This window comes from Colias croceus, chromosome 3, assembly GCF_905220415.1.
Source record: "Colias croceus chromosome 3, ilColCroc2.1".
Lineage (NCBI taxonomy): Eukaryota > Metazoa > Arthropoda > Insecta > Lepidoptera > Pieridae > Colias > Colias croceus.
In genome coordinates, this window is record NC_059539.1 from 6778466 (window position 1) to 6803680 (window position 25215).

The 25215-nt window shown below is 34.4% G+C and overlaps 2 protein-coding genes across 2 annotated transcripts; both read left to right on the forward strand.

Moving 5' to 3' along the window:
* Positions 1-274: 274 nt before the first annotated feature.
* On the forward strand, positions 275-3268 carry LOC123705980. Its single transcript, XM_045655102.1, has 5 exons — positions 275-352; positions 563-769; positions 1334-1506; positions 2387-2553; positions 2949-3268. Exons 1-5 carry the CDS (start codon positions 275-277, stop codon positions 3266-3268), a joined length of 945 nt encoding a protein of 314 aa, XP_045511058.1.
* Positions 3269-4201: 933 nt separating this feature from the next.
* LOC123706255 (C3 and PZP-like alpha-2-macroglobulin domain-containing protein 8) lies at positions 4202-25098 on the forward strand. The gene is made up of 26 exons (XM_045655438.1): positions 4202-4379; positions 5601-5669; positions 6180-6363; positions 6990-7168; positions 7596-7752; positions 8081-8217; positions 8417-8744; positions 8984-9160; positions 9449-9655; positions 10017-10175; positions 10535-10702; positions 10970-11086; positions 11196-11247; positions 11605-11746; positions 12036-12340; positions 12431-12591; positions 12880-13122; positions 13298-13440; positions 13802-14009; positions 14360-14537; positions 14841-15037; positions 15243-15380; positions 22251-22423; positions 22646-22748; positions 23053-23221; positions 23435-25098. Exons 2-26 carry the CDS (start codon positions 5602-5604, stop codon positions 23644-23646), a joined length of 4305 nt encoding a protein of 1434 aa, XP_045511394.1. The 5' UTR covers positions 4202-4379; position 5601; the 3' UTR covers positions 23647-25098.
* Positions 25099-25215: the final 117 nt, after the last annotated feature.

Genomic DNA, 25215 nt, shown 5'->3' on the forward strand with positions numbered 1-25215 from the left:
TAATTTTTTAATATAATTTATTTTTAAAAATATTGCTTTACGATTTGGCTGAACACATATGTACCATTGCCTACCTACTTTACTTTTTTTATATTTATTCTGTGATCACGAAAATTTTCGCGCCAACGCAACGAATGAAACAGGCAACAAAATTTGTAAAATTTAATAAGCTTGTATGCAATTATTTGTATTTAATTTAATTATTTCATAGTTTTGCTTGCAAATTTAATTGTTATATAGTACCTACGTGATTATTTAATATAACATACTTAAGATGGGAGTGAATTCAACAGAACTAGATATGTTTGAAAAACAATTTACTGAATTGGTGGGAGAATTTCAACTATTAACGGTCTGTAATTGATTTTATATATAGATTAACTAATTTATCATGTTATAAAAAATTATGATAACTATATTTAGATAAAGTAGTATAACGTAATCAATCAATAAATAATAAATCACACATTTAAAAAAAAGTGTTTGTACTTTGGAAATATTATGTACGTATATTTGCAAAAATATATTAATTCGCTTATTTCATACGAAATAATTCAACTAGATATCTGAATCTCGACTAAGAGAAGCACTTCGCACCGAAGCGGCTCGTGCCGAAGCTGCCGAAGCAGCTCGCGATATAGCTGAGAAAGCCGCAGCAGACATGCGGGCTAATGCCGCCGCTGCCACCGCTGGTGCCGCTCAGGCAGCGCAAGCATTGAATGCCATACAGGATAACCTTAATAACGTTAAAGTTCAGTTAGATGTTGCGGTACGAGACAAATCTTTTTATGTTTTTTTAAATGTGATGGTTTTAGGGTACTTAACTAAATGTGTATATATATATTATTCTTATGATGTATTCCACGTATAATTGGGTGCATAGTGCATACTCCTATAACATGGGAGAGCTAAAGATAACAGAAACAACATCGTCTTTTGCGCTTTCGTTTCGATTTTTCCATCCATACATTCATAGCCACTATAATACACTTAAAATTATTACTAATAATACACTAAAAATATATATCTATCTTTCTCTTTTTTATGTTCTTTCTGTATTTTACTTTCTTAGGAGTGTGCAATAAAGTATTAAATAAATAAATAAAAATTTATCAACAAGTTACAAAACAAAATTTTTATATTGTATTTAGAAATTAATTTATGACAAATGATTTTTTAAGCTAAACAATTAAACTTAATTTAACCCACACAATATACAACATGTTTATTTTTTGCGCCTACGAAGAATTCACAATTCACATTCTAAGAAATAACACAAAAGTATTATAGAACTGGAACAAACCGTAAAGCAAGTTATTAATGTTGTTTTTAGGAACGTACACGGATGCTTTTCGAGGAAAAATGTTCTGAGATGAGCGAAAACATAGCTGTACTTGATAAAGAACTTCAACAATTGAGACCTCTTCAGTCATCCTACGTTGCATTACAACGCCAGTACATAGAACTGCAACAACAAACACATACTGCTACTGAAGATGCCCGCAGGTATGTAATTAGACGAAATATATTAAGGCAAAATTATCGATTCAACTAATTTTAATAATTCATTCCCATTTAAGCACTTAAAAAAAATTAGAAGGTTAGAACATTCTCCATTTTCTTTTTGTTGATAATAATTTTTAAAATACTTAATATTTTTTATACTTAATAGTAAGTTAATAGTACTCTGAAAAGATATTATCTAGTAATTGCCAATTGAAAATGTTAGTTTATAAGTAAGTGCGAATGTGAAAAAATAGAAGAGAGCTAGAAAGAAAGCGTTAAATTACAATTGGTATAATTGCTCCATTGAAATTTTGAGGAAAGTCCATTAGTGACTCAAAACGTGCCAAATGACTGCATACTGGCACGCTCACGTCAAACGGTTTTTTCACTATACGTAATAAATAATTTACTTAGTGGCATGGATGCGTGCGTAAAAAATATTAAAGATTATCATATTGGTGAAGTAATAAAAAATATGGCGTTACGTGCAAAAATAAAAAGTCAGGTATTATTTTCGCTACATTGTTGTGAAAATTTTAGTGCTTATGTCGCTGTGGTCGGCACATGTACACGTCCAAGTACCTACCTATTACAAAATGCTCGTCATCCGATTGACTATAATATAGGAGAGCTTTATTTTATTGTAAGATATTTCTCTGATTATTTTGCATATTTTTATATACCGAATCTGCAATATAAAAACAATCAAAATAGAAATAAAAAGTTTCAAATGAGTTGTTTACATTTTTTCCATTGAAAGAATTATTTGCTGTGATGACATACACATGTACACAACACATTTTAGCTATACATCCTATTTGTAGTCCATATGACATATGAAGTAGCTCTCAACAACACAATCTTATTCTGTACGCCATAGGGAGGTAAGTCGCTTGGAGAACGAGTTACGTCGCGTGGAGCGTTGCGCTAGCGCGGGCTCGGAGTTACGTGAGCGAGCGCGCTTGGCCGCAGCCGCACATGCGCGGGAACGGCGTCTTGCTGCTGCTGAACTGCAGGATACTAATCGGGAATTGCATACTGCTAATGGTTATTTTATATTTTTACATTTTTAAAGATTTGACAAGAACTCTTTAATGAAGAAACATTGTTTCAACATAATTTTCTTTACATTTTCAATGCTAGTAACTACTTCTTATGAGATGTTAGATAGTCCTAGATAAATAGATTGCTCAACAGAAAAATAAATTTTCAGTTTCAACCAGTCCTTTTTGAGATAATTATGTTCATCTAAACTGAAAAATGAACTTTTCCTTTGTATCTTCCGCGTATCCGGCCTAATCTTACAAAATAAATGAAACGTAGACCTAAGAAAATTAATCAAAGCTGATTCGACAGTTATTATACTTACACTGAGTTGATAATTTTTACCCAACGAAGCCTTTTTTAAACCAACTTAATAAAAATCTCTTTTTGCCCTGCAGCTGAAATTATGCGTCTGAAGGTTATTGTTAGTGAACTTCGATGCAAACTGTCCGATGTCCAAGAAAAAAAGAATAAGGAATACGATTCACACGTTGATCAAAACATTCTCGAAGAAACTAAAGCTGCATTAGAAGCTGAGAGAAGCACAAGTGCCCGTCTTAAAAGAGCTTTACAGGCAGCTATAGCTGATAACGCGACTTTGGCTGCACATCTCCATCGTACTGATAATAATTCTGTTGAACCTCTGCATGAAGTGTGTAAAACAGAAGAACCGCTCCCTACAAATATATGTCCTATTGATTCGTTTCTTGCTGATTAATTTGTCTTGTATATGATAAATATGAATAAAAATATAAAAGTTAATAAAGCCTATTCTTTTCAATATTATATAACGAATTCAGAAAAATTAAGTAACATGTAACGTGGTTTGATTTCATTCAAATATTGAGGTTGACAATCGATTGCAAAATCAATAAAAAAAGTGTAGGAGAACCTGTTTACGTAGCTATCTTCAGATCTGCGCATAAGTTAAAAACGAGTTTCAAAATTTAGAATCGTAAGTCAAATCTCATGTTTTAAAGGTCACTCTACCTTAAAAACATTATTTAATAGGTAGTGTAAAGAATGTGTATCTTACACAATAAGATTCACGAATTTCTTCTTTTAGAGTAAAACAATATTTTTTCAAACTGGATATAAAAGTAAAGTATGCAAGTTGTGTCTTTTACGTATGGCTGTATTGCATCTATTGTACTACTTACATAAAACAAGTTTCAAGGAATGCAATGCGGTGCCGTAGATCGTCTAAAGACATGACGCCGTTGTAGGTAGGCACCATTGATAGCTTGGAGTGATACAGGTAATTGCGTCATAAAGCAGATAACTGTAACTGTGTTGCACATTGGGAAACAAAATGTATTTAAACTAAAGGAAAATTCAATTTGCAGTATGATATTTTAGAACAATAAAATATACGCAGCCTTTTAGGGGTATTATGTATTATGTATTATGTACCTGTAATGTAGCATATATGTACAGTATACACCCAATACAGCCTTAAATTATAAATTTTCAACTCCTGCATTGTATTCATACAGGAAATACTACTGACCAACATAACAGGTAGTATAGGCAATGTTTTCCCACATACTTTACGATATAATGGTGTAGGTGCAGTATATTGTGACGACGAATTTTCGCAAGGCTTCTCGGCTCCCCACCCACGCCTTACGCGCTTGCCGCTTGCACTGCGCGCGCGCTCAGTTACTCTGTGATACTACATCTTGCGGCCTCATCGACCGACGATATAATATTTCGAGCAAAAATATGTGTATTCGATAGAAACCGTCTGTGATATAGCATTAAGTATAGTGATAATAGTGACGTTTTAATCAAGAGAATACATAAGGATTTTCATGAATATAATTCAAGTAAGTTCGGATTTCGTGTTGTTTTGTTTACAGTGGACTTAAGTAATTTAAATGCAAATATTTAAAACAAATATGCGAAGTAGTTTTGTTTAGAGACAAAGGATATTTTTAAATGACTCTATCACGATTATATTATATACAATTGTACATAACATAGATATTTCTGCTCCAAGATACAAATTATACCATGCCCCAAGAGAAAGTTCTGGGCAATGATACTTTTAACTTACACTACGCTTTAACTTCAATGAATCTAAAGAACGATAACTTAATTCTGAGAATAAAATTATCAAGTACACATATACCATATAAGGTAAAAAGGCTGTTCCGCCGACGCAATAGATTTAATATTTATTCGGTGAGTCAGATGGTTGGGGACACAAGGACGGTGAGCTCAATATGTAGAAACTGTAAACATACATTCAATGGATATTTAAAAGCCCACACATCACATATGTTTTCTATTGTTTACATTATGTACAAAATCATACTTTATCACAATCACTTACAGACACATAGCGCGATAATTTTACTTGTAATCAATACAATCTTAGAAAACTAGATTACGGTTATTTCAAATATAAAATTCCCCTATTTTTTATAACTACCCTAATTTTTGCGTCCTGCTGGCGATATGCCGATTATGTGAGTTTTGGTAGAGCTAAGACAAGGCACTCGCTCTAGCAAGGATGAAGGAAGTAAAAATTCATTGATTTATAAATCTTCTCAAACATACACTATTGAAGAAGGATATTAATATAGGTAACCTTTTAAATTCTTTTACGTCATTTTCTGTTTCAAACATTTTAACCGGCTAGTTTTTACTCCTACGCTCTCAGGTAGTTACGCCTCTACATATTGTGTTTTCGATTTCGTATGTACAATGAAGAATAAGAAGTCCAGATAAATATAGATTAAATATATAGAAATACACATGAGTATTTAAAAGTCTTCAAACTTAAATAATAAATTGAAAATATCCTGTTCCTAAATTAACGCACATTGACTAGGCGCCTACTAAACTCAGTTAATAAACGAACTTGTGATTCTTTTTACATTCATTTTATTTATAAAATGAAAACAAAACCTTTGAATATTTATTTATTTGAATTAGTCACAAATTTACAAATATAAATAAGATCACCAACACAAATGTAGAGTCATTCAGATCAACGAAATAAAATTAATTGAAAATCAACCAAATCATATTTTCTATTTCAGAATGATATTACTCAGAATATTTATGTACACTGTGTTGGCAATATTGAGTACCTCTACGATAGTGCAATGGTAAGTACAAAATAAATTACCGACAATTTATGAAAATGGCTAAACTGAATATTGCATCTCGCGGCGCTTCACTCGTACACACATTAAATTACGGTTTACGAGTAGGTATACTTTACTATGGCTTCGTGTTTCCATCTTGATGAAAAAAAAATTACGCTGTACGCCTATGCGAATTTCTTAATTCACACGTCGTCTATCTTACTTAGTCTTAGAGTATATATTAGTAAACTATAATAATATAAGTATACTCTAAGATCTTAGTACCTACAATAAACAACCAGCAAGTCGTTAATTAGCATGCATATTATAAGAAGTTTATTATGTACCTAGCTCATTAAATCATTGCTTGCATAAAAACAGTATAAATTACATATAGCAATTAAAAATACTGTTTTATAACATTTATTTTACTTCCATAAATTATTCAATTCAAAAATGCTATAATTATAAAATTACTAAGAGAAAGCATAGTTAGATTCCTACATATATTAGAAAACTATTTATTTTCAGTGTGAGTGTATTAGGGCCGCGTATACTTCGGCCACATAGCTCGTATAAAGTATCAATAGCAGGAGGATCTCGGGCACATAACTTGTATGTGGCCGTAGAGGGGAAGAGATCGACAGGAGAACAATTTACACAAGGGAGAGAGGTTCAGATCCCGGCCGCTACCTCAAAACTTATTAATATTGAAGTAAGTATCTATGAAAACAAAATGAAAATATGCGTATTCTAAATAGTATTACTAATATACTATAATAGTAATATGGTTATATCATGTATTATAACATTGACTTATTTTTATCAATATTAACATAGGAAATAAATACCTAATTGTATGACTAAGTATATAAACACCTTCTGATAGGTTCATCACGAAATGAGTAATAAATAGAACCTATATTTAAAACCAGTCGTGACATCACTTGACGACGAGTAAATGAGTAATTGATGGTCTATTCACTATTGAATTCTACTATAACAATAATAATTATAGTAGACTGTAGAGCTCTGTTTTTTAAACGATTATGAATATTAGAAAACTCTCTCGAATCCTGCAAAATGGCTAAAATAATGGTAAACAACGTATATAATAAGGCTTGACAGCAACGAGTAACAAGAAATTCAAAATGTTTTTCTATTTCATGCTTAAATTATAATAATTATGCCTTAACTTGTGTTCATAAAGACAAATGTGGGATAATACATGCTATTTAATTATGTGCAGAAAACAATTAAAATGGCTAATCTAATGTAACTCGGTGAAAGTAATTTCAACTTAATAAATTCATTATTCTAAGAAAGTAACGTCTTTTGTAGATCAATGACCCTGGGCCTGGTAAATATAAGCTGGTAGCCAGGTCAACATCGGGACCTCAGTTCTCATCGTCAGCACCCTTGGTGTACCAACCTCGCAGTTTTTGCATCTTCGTACAAACAGACAAAAAAGCGTACCAGCCTGGCGACACTCTTAACTTTAGAGTTATTGCTTTAGACAAGTAAGTTGTTGGATATTTTATTGTTCCATTGTTTAAACAGTTCAATCGAATGTACTTATGTACCTAATAGTAATCCTTACATCTTTACGTACCACTGCTTGTCCATTATGAAACATGAGGTGAAAACGCGAAACACGTTTTTGTTAAGAATAGTTAACGTAAGAAAGACAAATTAATTATCAAATAAGATTCCACTGAAAAAAAAATACCATTTTGATAACTAGATAAAATAGAAGTAAAGTAGAATTTCTTTCCGTCTCGACGTAATTTAATTGAAAATGATCGATCTAGTTATACTTAACTTACATAACAAATTTGGTCTCTACAAAAACTTTCGTTTTCGATACGATCAGCGGTACTTGCGTTCGCACGCATGAGATTGCGTATGATTACAAAGTATTACGAGACGGTCGTTGACCTGTTGTAGGTACCTGTTGCCGCTGTCGAATGCTGTGGATGTTAGTATTTTGGATACGGGAGGGTCTCCTGTGAGGCAATGGGCTGGAGTAGCTTTGGACAGGGGAGTGTTCAGCGGGGAACTCGTGCTCGCAGACGAACCTGCTTTGGGGCAATGGACCGTACAGGTAAATTACGAAATATTTGTTTTGTAAGTGTTAATTAAAAGATACTCCAACACAAGTATGCTTATATTCCTTTGTTATTGTTTGGTCATTATTACTTAAGTTGAAAAACGGAATCGAAAAAATGTTAACAAAAGTTTAATTGTCATTGAATGAGATGAAATAATAATCCAATAAAATGAACTAAAAGTATTAAAAGAATCCAGATCAATATCAATAACCTCCGTTTTTACGGTAATCGTTACCTCGCATACATTCTATCTCAATAACCTTCATTTCGCAAGTGCGTTTACCGACAAAATATTATAATAATAATTATTATTTGGTTTAGGTGGAAGTCCGGGGTCAAATATACTCAAAGCATATTATGATCGCAGATTATGTTCTGCCAAAATTCCAAATGGATATGGATATACCTAAAGAGGTATTGTTTAGTGAAGGCTCTTTCAATATAAACCTCACAGCAAAGTAAGTAATGAGACTTAAAATAATTTTTTTGAAATATATTATCAACCACAAATCTCTTTATCTACATAAGTTCTTGTGACCCTATTAAAATAGGATCAATGATTCCCACAAAAAAAGTTGTTCTACAATTTGTGTAACTCCCAAGAAAACTTATTTTAAATCTTATAAATTTATGAATGACAAACATTCTCCTTTACAGACATTTCAACGGACTCCCCGTAACAGGGGAACTCACAATATCTGCATACGCAGTGTTCTTCTCGAATCTTCTACAGCCCGTGTTTTCGAACCCCGCTCGTAAAGTGATCGACTTCAATGGCAATGCCATAGTTCCCTTTAACTTGAAGACTGACCTCGATCTAGCCGAGGACGCCGCAAGACCACTAGTAGTTGAGGCTGTACTAGAGGAAAAAGATACATTAATAAAACAAAATGTATCTACGAGGATATTGCTGTTACGTACTCCTTATCGACTGAAAATCACAGCACCTGACTATTTCAAGCCAAGACTGCCTTTTAATGTCCAAGTAAGTAATCTAAGATTTATTTTTACATCACACATTAGTTTCATTTTCTACGAATTAACAACCGTCTTTAATATACTTAGTTGCCCTTCGGTATGACTAATAATAATTTACAAAAAGCCCATATTTATTCAAAAGCTCAATACAACTTAGCACAATTAAAATGTTGCTAGACTATTAAGTCATAAAATAAAAAAGACGCTATGTAGAGACAGAGATTTAAACTTATATTTTCTCTACAGATTGAACTGGTAAACTCTACTGGGCATACATTAGACGTATCAGACGATGTCTCCGTGGAGAGACTGTGGGATGATGGTGCTCCAGTTAACATCACCAATATTGCTCTCAAGAATGGATTCGCTATGTACTCTATAACACCAGACATAGCACACACTAATTCGACCCTTAATATTGTGGTAAGTGTAATTGTAGAGATCGAAATAAATCAAATGAAATTATTTATTTGTTAAAGAGCTGAACAATCAACAACATTATATAGCCTTTTTGACGGCCAAATGCGTAATTGAAATGAATAATTAGAGCAATTATATCTTAATTAATAATTCATTACTTGGCATATCTTATATTTGAAATTAAATATTTTTTAGTTGATGGAATTTTTATTTCAAATTTTTCGAAACTAGTAACTAGTTATGATGATAATTGTAAAAGAAAATTTTCTTTGATTATGATGCTTTTTACAGGTTAAATATAAAGAGGTATCAGAGCGTATAGTGAACGTTCAAAAAAGTCTATCTCCTGGAGGACAGTACATCACTTTAGAAGTGCTATCAAGTCATACATCAGTCGATGACAAAATACATGCTAAGATAGTGGCCACAGAGCCCATGGACATTATTCATTATGTTGTTATTGGAAGAGGTGATATTGTCGTCGCTAAATCGCTAGAGGTAAATATTATGCAAATTGGAGTAAACAAAAAATACTACTTTAAAAAAATAATCTGAATAGCATTTCGAAGGCCTGATGCATAGTTCGACTAATTGCTGCTTACGTAATTACAGGATATCCGATGTACATACGTTTAGGTTTAGTGAGGGTTAAGATGAATTTTTAAAATAAATATGTGAATCGTATAAAATAAATTCGAATATTCGTATTTATATATTAAAAAAGTAATTCATTCAATCGCTATTATATCTATATGTTCTTGAAATTACCCTGGATAAATTTAAAAATATCAGAAATGGTAACAGGAACCAAAACCCTGCAATTTACCTAAACCAATAAATCTGAACGATTTTCTTCCAGCTGAATCCACCTCTCCGTACAATAGACATTACCATACCAGTAACATCAGCCATGGCGCCAGGCTGCACGTTACTAGCGTGGTACCCACGATTGGACTCCGCTGATCGACTGCTTGCTGCTGCTGTGTATGTGCCTAATGATAAACTGCTGCAGAATAAGGTAAGTTTAAACAGATTTGCTGGTTTGTATGGAGGTGAAATGTCAAAGATGTTTACTTTTTGGGTGTAGAGGTCGAAAATGTTTAGATGAGAACGTTACTTTGTTAAGTTACAAAATGTTCAACTTCTTTTGCTCTATCATTTTATACTCAAAAGGCCCTACCTTGTCTCTTAGCTATAAGTAACATATTATTCACAGCCCAGATTTTATATCCTGAAAATTCTGTAATAACTTCAAAAGGGTATTTCTATCAACTGACTTGTTACTATAATTCTGATGCAAAGATCAGAAATCAGAAGATCTCTTTTTATTCTTTCGTTTATACCTTATAAACTCTACTATATTATTTATTTTTATAGGTGACAGTAACTCCCGTATCATCGAGTTCAGTATTCCGACCCAACGGTTTGGTCGAGTTCCGTGTGACAGGAGAGCCTGGTTCCCAGGCTGGGTTACTCGGAAGCGATGTGAAAGCTATCGCTAGTGGCCTTGCTGATCCGTTGGGAAGTGGGCTGGATATGCATACGGTGAGTTTGCCTCCAAGAAGATTGTACAATATGTACATGGTATCCAGAACCTACATGATACTTTTTATAATGAAGTTTTAGAGTGCCATTATTCTATGAAAATGAGTGTATGTGTTTCCAATTTCTTTTAACTTTTTTGTAACAGGCACATATAGCACTTATAGAATACTTTAGGGTTGACTTTGTAAAATTTAAAAGAAGATGGTACCTGATATTCAGAACCTACACTTTAATGTGTAGTCATAGGTTATTTTTGTTTAATTGCAGATCGAACGAGAAGTGGAGAGTTTCATTGGTATAAAGCACTCCATTTTCAAAAACGAAGACACATTACCGGGAATGGGTTTCGATTTGGGCGGTCGTTCTACTGTGGATGTGTTTCATGTAAGTTTGTCATTAAATATTTTAATGATAGTAAGTTTATGTTATGAAAAGTTTGTCCATTATGTATTTGTGTGTAATAGTCTTCATTTCAGTATTCCTTTTCTTACAGAACGCTGGTGTTGTGATTTTAACTGATGGTATTGTTACCAGTAATGTACAAGGTACTATTTTTTAATTTTTATAATTCTCTTGATATAAGTGATTTCATTAAAGACATACGTTTTCTATTTTTTTCCTTGTCGTTTAATAAACCGAAATTATTACATAGATTCCTAACAAAGAAGTCATCTTCATGTTTTCGTGTAATATAAACTAGTATCGACGTGTACCACTGTTCACACATTCGTCTTCCCTGCGATTACGTCCGAAAAACTTCTCGTAACGCAATTACTAAAATCTCAAGGCGAATAGCGAATGAACTGCTTACAGGTGCGTGTCGCTATCCACCTCTCTAATCACCTATTCGCACGAAAAATATATGAATGCACCATCAAATTCAAAAGTCTCAATTAATACAGAACCCGAAGCAATAGAAACCGGTACACGTGCACCGAGCGCTGGCCCGTACGCATTCAGCCGTGTTCCCACGCCGCCTTCTCCGCGCCTGCACCTCTCCGCCAGCGCTCACAACACGTGGATGTTCAACAATTTGTCTATCGGGTGATTATTATTTTTCAACCTTTTAAGTAAATACTCCAAATCTTATTTTCGAATGGCTGCAATTCTTTTCACTAAACTTCATCAGTTATTTAAGCTGTTTTAAAAAGAATTTCTAATATTTGTTAAAATCGATACTACGATATAGCTTGAAAACGAAACAGTCATCAATTTATTTTTACTTCTTTCGCGATATTTAAAAAATCTAATTTAAACTTAGGTACTAATAAACATGAATATAGAACTCAAATGTATGAATTATTTTAACAATAACAATAAAAAATATTTTCAGAGACGATGGCAAAGGCTCCAGGGAGGGTTGGTCTCCATTAACTCCCGGTAGTTGGTCCGTAGGAGCATTCGCTATACATCCTACCTTAGGTCTAGGTCTTGCACCTCCACAACAATTTACTACCACAGTCCCATTGACAATAACAGCAGAACTACCCGAAACACTACAAAAGGGAGAAACCTTAGCTGCCGTTGTGACATTGAAAAGTTCGCTATCCTTGGACACGTCTATTGAAATCACATTCCACAACTCCGACCAATACTTCGAATTCGAACCTTTGGAAAATACGATCGAGTCTACGAAAAGTGAGTTCAATATTTTAACTTTTCCTCGAAGAAATGTAAATTACTTACTTGGAAATGTGGGTGGGACTTAACTTTTTTCCTTATTTTCAGAGATCGAATTATTCCGTCGTCTACGTCTAACAGTACCAGCGCGTGGTTCAGCAAGTACTGCGTTTTTGGTCAGCGTCGTGCGAGTTGGGGAAGCGCCTGTTATCGTTGAGGCCACTGGGAATGGCGTTTCCGCTTCTCTGTTTAGAACTATTGATGTTAAGGTACCTGTACTTTTATGTACCTACACGTTAAATTAAGATTACTGTTGTTTGAAAAATACGTACCAAATGGTTATTAATTATATAGGTATTTCCAAAAAAATATTAATAACTTTCAAAAACGACTTATGAATGTCATTAATTTAACGTTTTATATCAAATTAATCTCTATTTAACTTGATCAAAATCTCAACTCGATTTGTAACATAAAAATTTATTTATTTTGCTTTCAATTGCAACATTTTCCAATAAACTCTCATATTAAAACAGAAGTGATTTACCTTTATCCAGGATGGCTACCAAGAAGAAGTCTGGTCATGGTCTCTCCTCGACGCTCGACGCGGAGTGGCCCGCGCTAACATATCTCTATCTCCCGCACTCGGAACAAGAGTTGCTGCTGTATCTTTAGAAGCAGCTGGAGATCTAATGGCGAACTCCTTCCGTGCGTTGAAAGTTCCATCTACTGTTGCCGCTGATGCTGCGTATGCGTTACGACCATTGGCTAGAGCTTGCATACTGCTGGACTATCTTCAGGTAAAGCAACTTTGCTCTAAATGTCTAAGTCACTATTTCCTACATTCGGAACTCACATTACTGTGTCTTTGAAAGTTAGCAACTTATGGCCAACTCCTTCGTTGGCTTGGAGGCTCCAGTTATCTTGCTCTCTTTATTAAATAGACCTTGCATAATAAAATCTCAATATTTTTAGGAGACAGAGCAAGGTGATGAAATAACAATATCCAAAGAGGCGCGTGCTCAAGCTTCATTTGGCTATCAAAGGTTGATGGCATTCCGCAAGCCAGACGGATCATTCTCACAAGAAACAGGAGAAGATGCTGAATCGGATGTTTTGTAAGATAAACCCAACAAATATAATATTCCCAATATACACTTATTCCCAATATAAATTGCTGGCATACATTTGACTTGAGATTGATTTGATTCGTTATAAATTTTAAACGCACTTACATCTTTGTGAATCACCTTCAATTTTAAATTTTTTGTTAAGCGCAAATCTCGAGAACGGCCCAACCGATTTCGTTAATTCTTTTTTTATAATATTAAGGATGGTTTTAACGATAAGAAAGATTAAAAAAAATAGATCGTTAGGCGATACAAAGTTCGCCGGGTCAGCTTAGTACTAGTAGAATATAATACGTTGAATGTGAACTCTTTAGAGTTTAGACTAAGTAAAATTGTCCATAATCCACAGCATGACAGCAACAGCAGCTCGCTGGCTGTCCCGCTCGAGCCGCTACGTGCCGGTTACACCAGCAGCTGGTGCAGCAGCTCGTTGGCTCGCAGCAGCTCAGGGAGCAGATGGCGCTTGGACCGCTCCACCTGCACCGAGACGAAATGCACCCGCGTTACAGACATATGCTCTCACTGCTCATGCACTGATCGCACTACTTGATACTAAGGTATAATAATCGACTTAGGAACCTTCAAGAAAAGAGCGTACTCCTATATTAAAGGCCGGCAACGCACTGACGATGTCCCCGGCATTGCTGGTGCCTATGGGCGCAGTGCACTTAACATCAGGTGACGCGTCTGCTCTGTTGCCTCCTCTTATATAAAAAAATAATAATAAGTGGCTAGGTGGTAAGTTTGTGTTATAATCGTGCTCTGCGCATTGCTCGGTTAATGTAGAGACAGTATGGTGTGGTATCTACACCAGTTTCACCGAGAGAATATTATTAATTAACGCAACTCGCGCTCAAGGCCCGCGATATAAGCTTTGCAATAGCTTAAAAATTCATACTTTCCACAGGGCAGCGAAGTCCTCTACAAGAACGCGATAAACAAAGGCGTGGACTACATAGCACGTCACCTCACAGACGAGTTGGACGCGCAGGCACTCGCGCTAGCGGCCGCTGCACTAGCTGCTGCACGACACCCGCAAGCCACGCGAGCTTTAGAACTTATGGATAGATACTCTAATACTACTGGTATGATGAACTCTTGCACATAATAAGCTAGGAACCTCGATTGACCACAACGGAGATCCTATCAGAACTACTATTTACTATACTATAACTTATATACATATTATATTCTATACTATAACTTAATATTTAATAAAAAAAAAAACTTCAAAATTTGTCAGAATAATATTGATAAATGATAAATATTGTAGATTTAAGTGTCCTTCTACTTTTTCTGCTAACACCGTTTGCAGAATTTTATTGAAGCTTCACCTAAACGGGATTCTTTTGAAAAACTCAAAAATCAAATTAACCATTTTTTTCCAGCATCCGCATTATTTTGGTCTCGCAAGCTACCCGGTTCTGAATGGAGAAACCCTTGGCTAAAGGGCAACAGTTTGGAAGCGTCCACAGCCGCGTGGGCTCTCCGCGCCATGTTGAACTCCAGGCTGGTGGAAGAAGGTGTTCCTGTAGCTAGGTACCTTCTACAAGCTTTAGACCCTCGTGATCAGGATCCTGATGTTGTAAGTATCGCATTTTCTGTCAGTTAAAATTGTTCCATACCTTTTTAATTGAAATAGCTATATCGTTATTTATCTTTTGGAAGGCATATTATCCAAAAATCTTCTGCAATATTATTATTTGATACCATTGATAGGATTGCATTCCCATAAGATCATAAAAAGTGTACCTACCTAAATCATCTAACATCGTCAATATGATTTACAGTTGGATGCACTGGCCCAATTTGCTGAAGCGATAAAAACGTCCACTAAGTTAAGGGTGGCAGTTAATGTCACGGGCTTCGAAGAACCTCGCCAGTTTAACATCGACAGTGATAATGCCCTTATCATACAAACACAATTGGTAAGTAACTTATGTCAAAGGTAACCAATTTAAAATAAATTATTTGAAACAAGCAACTACAGCGTTCTTAGTAATAATTTATTCGCTGCTACATGGCTGCTACCTACTTGTTATGTGATAAATGAGCTCTTCCTAATAAGATTGTGTGTAGGTATATTAAATGCCACCGCTTATTGTAATACACTTCAATATTAAATGATATCCTATTTTTCGGATTCACTCGAACAACTTGTATTTTCCTGCTGTTTTTATTGTCTTTACCACAGACTAATAATAATATACTACGTATACAACAGACGGTTCACTCCATACAAAAAAAGTTGCACTATGAATTTGCGCAATTAAAGCGCCAGTGGGGAAAAAACGTACTACATGTTCGATTATATCTCTTGGTCTTTTGCTTTTAACACACTAGATGGCACGTTAAACACAGACTTGAAGTTCTTTTCCTTCCAGAGCCACTAGATGGCACTAATGTAAATATATGTACACGTACCTTTTATTTTCAAGTCTGTGGCGTCAAGTGTCAATCAACATAATAATAAAAATAAATACCTACTCGTATTTTTAAATAAAAAAGTAAAATGACTTATTTAGTCACAGAGTACATTATTATGACTGGTATTTAGTTCACTTTATTTACGAGATTCTGTCAAAACCAAAACGAGAAGCTTTGTTTGTTTTCGTTTTTATATTGTTGACTAATATTTAAAAAATAAGTGCTAAATATGGTTTATGGATGGACTGTGAGGTTATGTAGAATCTACAGGCAGAAAATAAGCTTTATATGGTAAACTGATATTTTCTCAGAACATAAATTTTTACAAACATGATTTTTTAATGATTGGTTTATGGATTTGTAACCCAATATAAGATTGTTTTATTACAGACTTATTGCTTACGTTCGCAATAACAAATTTGTTCAAGAGAGGAGAAGAATTAATCCATCCCAAATGTAAATAATAATACGATTCTCCACAAAAACATTGTAGACACAAGAAAGGGATTTCTACATTTGCTACTAAGAAGGATATGGGATCATGAAGGATTTCATCTGTTTTAATACCAGTAAAATGGAATGAGCGCCGTGGCCGTGACTGTGTTTGGTACATAAAGAATGACAAACATTCAACTTGAAATTATGAGTGCATTACGGGCAAGGGCACAATAAGTTGCCCTTTGACTAAGATGTACTTAATTTTAAGGAACACGAAAATGGATGGCTAGAATAGGTATAATCGCATACATAGTATTTATTTCTAGTCTGTTGTATAAATAATCAAAGACTACAAAATATAATGAACTATGTCTTTAATATTAATTCTACAGTTTACAGTGTACTGTGTAGTGTGTAATCTATTGTATGTGTGCATCTAGAATATATAGTCCTGTTGTTCTACAGTTTAAGCATAAAGCAGTTCAATACAAGCTTACAGTCGAGTCAAGTGTTTCACTAACCACCAACCATTGCATGGCAACCCTGCCAGTTTTGTAAATTGTAGTCTACCTAACCTGACTGTTGGTTTTGATTTGTATCACACAAAAAATACTATACCAAATTTCAAGAAATAAGAATTAAACATTTGATTAAATTTTACTACTATACAGGAGCTTATACATGAAACATGACCAAAGTTGGGCTTTGGAGAAAGTGTGTATGGACAAAGACCACAATACATATGGTGCGGACAACTGCATGAAAAGCATGCAGTAAGAGACATTAAATAAATAAATAAATAAAACACATTTATTGTCAAGATCACAACACGAGATACATTTATAAACAAAGGAAAAACAAAAAGAAATAAAAAGAAAAATAATTAAATAAAAATAATCTTATTCCTAAGAAGTGAGTGACCTGATAAATGGAGCCAACTCAGTATATGATGGCAATGTGATTAATACCTTACCACCACTGATTTTCAGTGACCCCAAGTGACTATTGGAGTTTCAGTCTAGAATTGTATATAATGATAATTTAACATGAGTATATTATGTGAAAGATATATTTCTATTAATATGATAGATACTAATAAATAAATACATCAGTTAAAACATGTAATATAGGTAGCTGGTAGATATAATATCAGTATGTAATTATGTATATACTTAATGTAAATAAATAAAATGTAATTATGTATATGTTACCGGAAATGTATGAAATCAAGGAATTGTATACAAATCCTAGTGGTTTAAGGACGCTGTCACAAATCTGCGTTACTCAAATTTAGGTATCTAACGTCGCCACGTGGTTCGCGGGAACATCACACTCACGTAAACATAACGCATTCCATTTTATAGACCATCTTCATACTTGATATTATTTTTAATTTATTACGAATTTTAAAAATTCATTTTTATACTTTTATAAGTAACTAGGTTGGTACAATTATTGTGATAAGTATGTTAGTAACTAACTTTAAAAAAAGTGTGTGTTTTACAAAACCTCTAGGAATTGTATGCAATATCTAGAAGCTTTTTAAGAAATGTTTAAAATATGTACTTTTTTAAGAATTATCCACAGAACAGTAAAAACTAATAGAAGTGCTATAATGTCATAATTAGTATGAAAACCAGTGACGCCAAACCCACACATTTAAATCGATAGTTATACAGTACACTACAAGTAAACTATGCCTTTGATTGGACAGCTTAATTTGAGTAAAAACTGACTTAGGTTATAAATTCAGCATTTCAATATGTACCCTAACGCACCCTGTTACGGTTTATTTTAATATAACATCTCTAGGCATATTAGCTGTTTTGTTTCTCTTTGCTCAGAAATTCCAAATTCGAAAACATTCAGCTACTCCACAACAGAGGGCGTTAGTTTTCGATACATATAACTTTGAACCTCAACACATAAAGATAAGGTTGAAATTTGTATCACTCTACATTAATGACATTAACTTGATGCTATGCTCTAAGGGATGTCAGTCTTGTTATCGATAATTCACAAATAAATATTTTTTTGTGCATTTTTTTTGCTTTCTATTATATGAGTATAGTATAATGTGTCACATTTTGGAGTATGTTTATTACTACTAAGTACGTCTTTTCATATTATTATATTTTAATAAAAAACGGAATAGAATAGTATAAATCTATATTTACAAAATACAAACAGAAATTATGCATTATTTTAAATCTTGGAACTGCCGTAGGTTTGATGTATCGGTGGCCTTTGTTAGACTGCTTAGTGCTGTACGGCATCCAGTTAACTCGTCACGTTGCATTTATCCATTTCTCTTTTAAATTAGCCTCTTTGGAAAATCTATAAATAAATAGGACTAATGAAAGCTAAGGAAAAATAAAATAAAAATTTAATATTTTATAGTGATTGTCTATTCTAAAGTATCGATACTGTCGATATGCGCCACATGCATCACTAATCCGACATTCGTTTGTTTATTGCAATAATATTCCAGAAAGTCTTGTTTGCTGTTCAATCTATATAAGTACTAATTTCTTATGGATTAAGGTTCATTTTGACTTAATATTTTTATAAATTTTTGACAAATTACGACAAGCTAAGTTATAACATAAAATATATTTAAAATAAATTAAAATAAGACTTACCGATGGTATGAAATGCCTCCATTGCTGATATTATTGTGTCTGCTATCATTTTTGGTCTCTAATACAAAACAACACGTCCTTATTAATGAATAAATATGGAAAAAAGGTTTGACAGCTGACAACTGACTCGAATATTTTTCTGCGCACAACTGAGAGCAAGTTAGGCGATCTTACCTTACTAGTGACACGTGGGCCACGCCCACATCACACTTCTATTAGTTTTTACTGTTCTGTGGAATTATCATACATATTATTATGTTACCGGCAATGTATTGTAAATTTTACATCTTTTCGTCATGGGTGTCTTTTTCAAGGTTTTTGGGGTAGCTATTAACGAATATGAGGTCAAAACTAAAATCCAAGATTACGAATTTTTGGCATATTACAAAATGCCGGCCGTTTGTAATTCGGCGGATTATACAATCCGATTGCGACATACATACCCCTCGTCCCGCGTACCTTCCAATATCTTAGATGTTTTACATTTCCGATTGTTAGTTAGGAAATGTATAGATTTCCTAGGAAATGTGTACTATAAAATGATTTATTTCACACATTTCCGTGCGATTTTAGGAATTACATACATTTCCTAGGAATTTTATACAATGACGGATTACATACATTTCCGTTAACATATACAATGTTTATAATAATTAAGTATAATGATAAATAGGCAGAAAATAAATGTCTATATAATGTTATGTTATATTATAACCAGTAAATAAAATAAATATTTAATTAAAGTTTATGTGTAAACTGTAATTCGATACAAATGCACTAAGGTTTAGAACAGGATTTTAAAATATGTTTCCGGTATTGGAAACGAAAATTATTAATATTTGTCAAACTGGTTAATGGTGGTGGAATGTTGTTCCAACACAGTGGCATTGTATCGAAAGCTACCCTTGAAAGCTGCTGAGTGGTGCTTGGGTATGGACAGCTGTTTACAGTTTGCAGACCTGGTTACTTCGTTCACCTACCCATAAGAAGCTACAGCAAATGTGATGCTTCCTTGTGGATTATGTATATCTACAGATCACCCATATTTGGCAATCTCGCTTCACCTAATGGCCTTGTCTGTTCAAGCCGAAATGAATTAATTACCTACTGCAAAAATTAAATAATTTAGATTACCTGGAAAGGACAAGGAAAATAAACTTTAAACAAGTGTTCGACCGATTATTACCAAGTAGGTAAATAAATTAATGACAAGACAAGGTAATCAATTAATGCTAATAATTTCCTAAAGAAAACATTTTTTTCAAAATTTTCACATAATAGGTACTTAACTAGGTACTAGACTCAAAAGTTTATGATAAGTCAATGAATGATAAATAGAATATGTTTAAGTAAAATGAAGTAGTTTATTTTACAATAAATTAATCTTATAAATTACCAACTTTCATTCTGCGGCTTCAACCGTGTGCCTTATTCAATCCCTGTTCCTACCCCTTGAATCCTATTTATGCAACAAAATTGAGATGTCCTTTTTCAACGTAGGTATGTACAATGTACATATATCGAAATTTCCGTCAAAATCGGTTCAGACGCGTGCGGGAATACCTATTTTCTCGTGGTCCCACTATTTTGTCCTACTATGACGGAGTAACTTTCGTATTTATCTACAAAACAGAAATTATTTGATTGTTTGTTTGTTTGTATTGGATAGGATCCGAAACTACTGGACTGATTTGAAAAATTCTTTCATCATTCGAAGCAAAAATTATACCTACCTGATGAACATAGGCTACTTTTTATAACGGGACAAGTGATAACTGCGTTAAAAACAACCGACTTCAAACTTGCACTTGCAAAATTTACAAATACCTACAGACAAAAATGCTCATAAAATAAAAACTACTGGGCCTATCCGAATAAAATTTTTATGGGACCAATTCGACACCATCCCGCATCGAACAAAAAAAGAATCACGTAAATCGGTTCAGAAACCTCGGAGTAATAGGTGTACATACATAAAAAAAAAATATACCGGCCGAATTGATAACCTCCTCCTTTTTTTTTGAAGTCGGTTAAAAATACTTCATTCGGGAATCGATGTCGAAATATTTAATTTTAGGCGCATAAAGAAAAAAAAACGCAAAGGATCATTCAAAACCTTTTCTACGGTTTAAATCTCAAAACTTTTTGGTTCATACTTCATATAAAGGTAATCTGATAGGATTATTTAGAAAATAAAACAAGATGACGTAGGTAGGTATTTAACTTTAGTTTCGATTTATTATCATTAATGATGATTTCTTGATATTCTTAACGTCGCGGTTGGCGCAGTTGTAAAGTAACTGCCTACTGAGCCGACGGTCCCGGGTTCGATCCCCGGTCAGGGCAAATATTTGTGTGATGTACTTGATTATTTGTTTTTGGGTCTGGGTGTTATCTATATATGTATTTATAAAATATTATATTATTTGTATACGTAGTATATTATTATTAGTCTGTGATATTATATTTATCGTCGTCTAGTACCCACAACATAAGCCTTAATTGAGATTACTGTGGGACTAGGTCGATTTGTGTAATATTGTCCTTTAATATTTATTTATAATTTATATATAATTAAATGTGACTAGAAATAATATACTTACTACGGTTTAAGTATAGGTTGTATCGTAGTATATTATTATTAGTCTGTGGTTGTATATTATTTTGTAATGAGATCTTGCAATCAAATATTCACACAATCTCGCAAGTTTTCCGACAATTCATTTTTCGTATGAAAATTATCAATACACTAGGTACCTACCTAATATAGGCCGCTACAGGAACGCAGTTTGTAATAATTAATAACGGCTTTAACCCATTTACAATATTTTTATAGGTGGCAAAGGCAATGAGACTATGTATTAAAAACGTAGTATATTATTATTAGTCTGTGGTCTGTGATAATATTATTATTAGTCTGTGTTAAAAACGTGAAAAGTAACGTAAAAAGTCTGTAGTGCCATCTATTATTCGTTTAGCATCGCCAAATCGGAGGAGAATAACTTGTTTATAGTAGTTTCATGAGATGGCGTTGTTTTGAATATAAACTTTTCTGTAAAATTAGTTAAAATCGAGCGAAAATGAAATTAAATAGGTAGGTTCCATTTACAAAAGTATGTAAAAAATTATAAAAAGCAATGAAATTGCAATTAAATCTAATTTTATTTTTTGCTGGTTAAAATGATACACTTAGCGGCATCTATTGGTAGTCGGATGGCATTAATCCAGTTTTGTATGTAATGAACCAGACATGTCTTTACTATGAAATAAAATATTGGTCTATATATTTAGATACGCAACATCAGATCAGCGAGTGCGATAACAGAAGGGCGGGGGCTTGCAGTAGTGGGGCTCAGTGCTAAGGGCAGTACCAACGTGACAGCTGCTTGGCCCAGATACACACTTGACCCGAGAGTAGACCAAGTTTCTACTAAGGATCGTTTGCAACTCTCCATTTGTATTGGGTACGTACCCAGGGTAATAGGATTTGTTTAAGAAATAGGGATGCAATATTTTATTATTCTCCTTTAAAGATCTCGAGTCTGCTGCACTTTTTTTCTCTTTAAATTAGGCTTTGTTGTCGATGAATGTGTCATTATTTTTTTTTTCAAATTTTTTTTCTTTTTTTTTCAAATTTTCTCAAAATTAGTAATAGTTAACTAGTTATATTTTACCTTTATTTATAGATTCGTGCCAGTTGGAAATGAAACAGAGAGTGGTTTAACACTCCTCACAGTGCAGCTGCCGTCGGGCTACCTTGCTGATATTAACACTATAACTGAACTTACGGTAAGTTGATTTAGATAATAGATTGCAGCCACATTATACTTACTGATATACTAAACACATTTGTATCACAGACTGAATGCACTACTTATAACAACTGTTGGACAAGAATCGCAGGTAGAACACACGAACGTGCAATCTATATGATTAGAAAACTTATAAGAATATTTTTTAACTGAGTTGTTTTTGACAACTACCCATAAAAGCAATTTTTTGTTTTTCCATCATTGTTCAATTAAAATTATTAACGATTATTTTTTTATTTAGATCGTAATATGTACCTAAAGTATATTGTCGTGTGTCTCAGGCTGCTCGTCACATAGTGGGCGCGCGGTTACGAGCGGGCGGTGCGCGTGTAGTGGCTTGGTTACGTGCATCTCGCGGTGAACGATGCGCTACATTGGCCGCGCCACGAGCTCTGCCGGTTGCTAGGCAACGGCCTGGATGGGCCACGCTGATGGATCTATACGATTCGAGTGAGTACCTATACTTCTATTTGAGGACAGTTTTTATTTCATGTACAAGCAGGTCCATGGTTAAATTCGTTTTAAAGGTATCTCATCAATAATTATGACAATTTCATAATAAAAGCAGTGATAGAAGAAATCATTAATAGGGTAGAACACACAGTCAGATAGTTTTTTTTTTTTTATATTCTGATTTGATAATAACACAGTCCAACCTCGCAGGCCACCGCGCGCGCATGTTCTTCCGCGCGGTATCGAGCAGCGCGTGTGACGTGTGCCGCGCGTGGGCGTCGTGCGCGCGCGCGTGCGGCGCACTGGCCCCGCAGCGCGCACCCATAGCTACCCCCGCCCCCGCACCTGATGCCGCGCATGCGCACTCGCCTGCACTTAGTGTTGTAGTGGGATTGGTGCTAGCGCTACTGCTGAAATGCTAAAAATTATAGTGCTAACCGGACCGCTTCAAGAAGTTGAGACCGACCGGCTTGAAGCCGCGACCACGCGATGAACTACAGACATTCATTGACTGCCGTACACGGCCTACTCGAGCCGTCGCGACCCTTCAAGCCGTCAACTGCGCAGTTTGTAGCGATAGCTCGAGCAGTCAACGACCGACCGCTCGAGCAGTCCGTGTAGAACCGTTCTAACTGTACACCTCCTCCGCCCCGCGCACCTAATGCCGCGTACACACACTCGCCTGTATTTAGTATTATAGTGGAATTGGTGCAAGCGTTACTTGTGCGATGTTAATAACTAATACCAATTTGTACTCCTCCTAACATCTCCGCCTCCACCCGTTAGTTTTTTCTTAAAAGATTAGGCATAAAAACAATCACGAGTGTTATAAATAATAAGTAATAACTATTTATTACACTCGTGATTGATCAAATAAATTATTTTTTGTGACACTAGAAACGCGTGTTACACGCTGTACGTCATCGACGGAACATAATATTTAGTGTTATATCGGGCTAGCACTAGTGTACTGATACGATGTTAAATAAAGTGCGATCTACAGCACCTTCGCGTATGAATTGTAGTGCTTGTAAATATCCAACGTGTACACAGCACACCCTTCACCAAAAGTAACAGTGCGATTCGTAGTAGCCCAGTTGAGCTAAATAAAAATAGTGCAGTTGCACTGCGACCGCCGACCACACATTTCGGACGTGCGCGCTCTACTGCTAGTACGAATTGTAGTTATACTAGCTAACTACTAGTTATTATTCTGTGGTTATACTAGCAACTCTAGAACAACCACGAAACATTTCGATTCCTGGGAAATACTGGTGCTGAAGACTGCACGATTAATACGTAATGAAAAAAAACAGTGAAAATTAACAGTTACTCGTGACTCGTCCCAAAAAATAATCTTCATGAGAAAATATTTCGAAAAAAAAATACTTATAAAATGTTAGATACGGATGATACGCATTAAGCAATCATTTTTTGTGATATACCTAATTAATATTATTAAGTAGGTACTAATACTTGTACTAATTAAAAATATGTATAAAAACAAACTTAATCTTCCGTTTCTTCTACCTAGTCACAGATATTCCGTTTTTAATTGTACCTACATGATTTTTATTTTTATATATTTATTTAGTGTACTAATAAACTTGAAATTTATATAATGCCTCACCACTGTACCCTAGTATTCTCCAGAAAAATACTATCACATATCGTTACACTTACATGGCAGCTAGATTGTAATTTATAGCATTTTCTTCGTCATATGACGAAACAAGACGTCTTAAATGCAGAAATTATGTACAAATATAGAAACTGCTAAGGCTGGTTGCAGAGCTTGACCGACCATCAGTGCGTACGTCAGTCGCGATTGTCATATGTATGGAAATTCATAAAACCGTTCATAGCTAGACCGACCATACGCACGCGTATTGTCATGCGCATTAGTGTCATATTCATACAATTGTTGATGCGTATCGTCAGGACCGACGGTACGCACTGATGGTCGGTCAAGCTCTGCAACCAGCCTATGT